General features: G+C 42.1%; 1 protein-coding gene across 1 annotated transcript; it reads right to left on the bottom strand.

Annotated features, from left to right (window-relative positions):
* Window positions 1–2,469: 2,469 nt before the first annotated feature.
* LOC132061367 (uncharacterized) lies at window positions 2,470–3,012 on the bottom strand. The gene has a single exon (XM_059454201.1). It carries the CDS (start codon window positions 3,010–3,012, stop codon window positions 2,470–2,472), a length of 543 nt encoding a protein of 180 aa, XP_059310184.1.
* Between the last annotated feature and the right edge of the window lie 429 nt (window positions 3,013–3,441).

Below are 3,441 nucleotides of genomic sequence, written 5' to 3' on the forward strand. Positions count from 1 at the left end.
AATCAGGGGTTAAAAGATTAAGTAATTAATTACATAAACTATTTAAATTATCCAAATTTTCAGAGGTGAAATAAATGGGAAAAATATTTGAAAATAATTTTAAATGATTAAATAAGAATTCTTCCTCTTTCTCTCTTTTCTCTTTTAAAAATAATTTAATCAAATATCTTGAAAATATTTATTATTCTCTAAATAAAACATGATGCATGAAAAACTTTTTTTTGGCTAATTTAAAAGGAAGAAATATTGATCTGGGCACTTTTTAAAAATCATTTAAGGCTATTAGAAATGCTCAGCTTATTCACTTATTACCCGGGGACCCCGAGTGATTAAAATAACTTACGGGAGCCTTCGGTGTTCGGGGATGGCGGGACCATCCCTGAGCAACAAAATTTGACCTATCTTAATTTTTGACTGACCCAGCTCACTGTACCCTTTTCTCTATGCAATTTCCACATACATGGCCGAACCCTGGTTTCCGGGTTTCCTACATAGCTCATGTCATATGAGAATTTAGGCCACTTGTAGTTCGACATAACTAAAGGCTTTAAGTGATCTGTAAGAAACTTCCCGGGAATCCCAATATGGTGATTAGGTTTCCCAAGGAGTCTTGTTAGGATGTGACCGACTCTCGGGGCTTGAGTTTGCCTACATATCCCTGGTTCCTAGGAATCAGGTCACATGTAGTTCGACACGATGGAGAAAAGTAAATCCCTTATGCGAGGGCACTCTCAGACTTCTCGGTGTGTATCCGACCGGTCGCGGTTTTTTAGAAACAAAAGAAGAAATAAAAAAAGGCAAGTGGTGGCTGAGTCTGAAGTTGGTTGGCTTCCAAATCCCAATCGGAGAGCTTGACTCTCACGTCAGCGCCATATCTGACCGGTCGCGCAAGAAAAGTTTCACGTTGCTTGTGAAGTCTATACGGATCGACTCAGCAACTAGCACCTCTTTGGGCTGCTGTGTGCTCCTCTCCTAATTTTGACAATATGCAGATATTCTTGTGGAAATTTAGATGAATGGCCTTCTTGGCTTGTTTGTATGAATGAAACGGCCTGCTCTGGTCAAGTTTGTATCTAATGGCCCTTGGCTTGTTTGTATGAATGGCCCTCTTGGCTGTTTGTATGAATGGCCCTCTTGGCTTGTTTGTATGAATGACCCTCTTGGCAACTTTAAATGAAAGAATTGAAAGGAATTAAAAGGCGAGAGATATGACCCTTGCGGCTGGATGATCTTTCTTTCGTCCATAGTGTGGGCTGTGACCCTCGTGGTCGGATAAGCCCTTTTGTTTTTGTCATGACCCTTATGGTTGAATATGTCTTTACATTCATTCATCGTGACCCTTTCGGCCTGATATGCTTTTATCATTCGCTCTTCGTGTCCCTTTGGTCAGATGCATCTTTATTATTCGTTTATGCTGTGATCCTTTCGATCTCTCTCCTCCGTTTGGGCTCTTGCCTTTACTTTGTTGTGGATAAGCTGGTTGGAAGTGTATCTGTTGTCCTGCAAAAAGGAAAACTTTCATTCACAGAACAATTGTGAGTTTCCTAAGAGGCCGATTAACGTGGTCGCCTTCCTACCTGGTGTCTCCTCCTGTTGCCTCCGGATCACCCTTAGGCTAGGTATTTTGAGAGATATTTTGGGACGCAATTATGTTACATATATTTTGCAAAATCGGAGTAAAATTCATAAAACACATGTTATCATTATTATTTCTACTTCTTAAAAGGTGAATGTTTGTTTTGTTTTAGGTGTTATGACGTGTGTTCTCTTCGAACAAGGTCTTCCAGTTCTTCTCGGTAGCCTGATCATTGTCTGAGAATTTTTGAGATCTTTCTCAAAAATTCTGCCCCGGTTTCAGGACTTGTTTCAGGACTTGCTTTGGATCTTTCTCAAAGTACGGCTTTACTTTGCCCCTTCCTTTGTGTCAACTTCTGATAGGAATTTTTGAGGTTCCTTAAAAAATTCTACCCCTGTGTACGGTTGGTACCGTTCGATTCTCGTACTGACCCTTGTGAGCCCGATTTTATTAACTTTTCCGCTTCAATGCCTCTGAGATTTCCTAGGGATTTTTGGTTTTTCTTTAATGATGACCGAGCTCGAGAGCACCTACGTATCCTTTCGCAGCAGGAATTCAGGTCGAACGTAGTTCGGAATAAAATAATTGAGTTTTGGTTTTACTAATAAAGCGATCGGGTCCAGCATGGACTGCCTACGTATCCCATCGTGGGGAATTCAGGTCATTACGTAGTTCATTACATAGATGTTTATTTTGCTCCTATTCTAGTTCGATTACAAGCAAAAGGTATAATTACCAAGATGTTAGAAATGCAAGTATAGGCAAATAGGATCCTAGACGTGGTATCTCTTGAGTGCATCTGCATTGATGGCCTTGGGCCACTTTTGTCCATCCATCTCGGCTAGGACCATAGCTCCTCCTGAGAGAAATTTTCTGACCATGTATGGTCCTTGCTAGTTCAGCTCGAATTCCCCTTTATATTTCTCTTGGTGAGGGAAGACTCGCTTGAGCACGAGTTGTTTGATCTGGAAAAGCCGAGTTCTAACCCGCTTGTTGAAGGCTCTAGACATTCTCTGTCTATACAGCTGTTCGTGGCATACTGCCACCATTCTTTTTTCTTCTATCATGGCTAATTGTTCATAACGGGTCTTGACCCATTCTGCATCCTTTAGTTCTGCCTCTTGGATGATCCTGAGTGAAGGGATTTCTACTTCTGCGGGTATAACCGCCTCCGTACCATAAGCGAGGAGGTACGGGGTTGCCCCGGTCGAAGTTCTGGTGGTCATTCTGTATCCCAACAAAGCATAAGGCAGTTGCTCCTGCCAATTCTTGTAGTTGTCGATCATCTTCATCAAAATCGTTTTGATGTTCATATTGGCATCTTCTACGGCTCCATTCAGCTGTGGTTGATAGGCGGTAGAGTTCCTGTGAGTGATTTTGAATTGTTCACTGATGTCTTTCATCAAATGGCTGTTCAAATTGGCACCATTGTCCATGATGATAGATTCCAGCACGCTGAAACGACATATCAGGTTGTTCTTGACGATATCAGCCACGACTTTCTTGGTCACTTATTTGTGGGAAGTTGCCTCTACCCATTTTGTGAAGCAGTCTATGGCGACTAAGATGAAACGATATCCGTTGGAGGCCAGAGGTTCAATGGGTCCTATGATGTCCATTCCCCACGCCACGAAAGGCCAAGGAGAACTCATCTCATGCAATTCTGTGAGTGGGACCTTGATCAGATCCCTGTGTATCTGACACTGATGGCATTTTTGCACGAACTTACAGGAGTCATGCTCTATGTCATCCAGTAATATCCCGTCCTCAGGATTTTCTTAGCGAGACTGAATCCGTTTATGTGGGGTTCACATGTCCCTGCGTGCACTTCTTTCAACAGTTTTGTGGCCTACTCGGCATCCACG

Source organism: Lycium ferocissimum, chromosome 6 (genome assembly GCF_029784015.1).
Source record: "Lycium ferocissimum isolate CSIRO_LF1 chromosome 6, AGI_CSIRO_Lferr_CH_V1, whole genome shotgun sequence".
Lineage (NCBI taxonomy): Eukaryota > Viridiplantae > Streptophyta > Magnoliopsida > Solanales > Solanaceae > Lycium > Lycium ferocissimum.

Bases quoted from the DNA above. Each gene is read 5' to 3' on its own strand.
- LOC132061367 (XM_059454201.1), bottom strand. From the start codon at position 3,012: ATGGACAATGGTGCCAATTTGAACAGCCATTTGATGAAAGACATCAGT.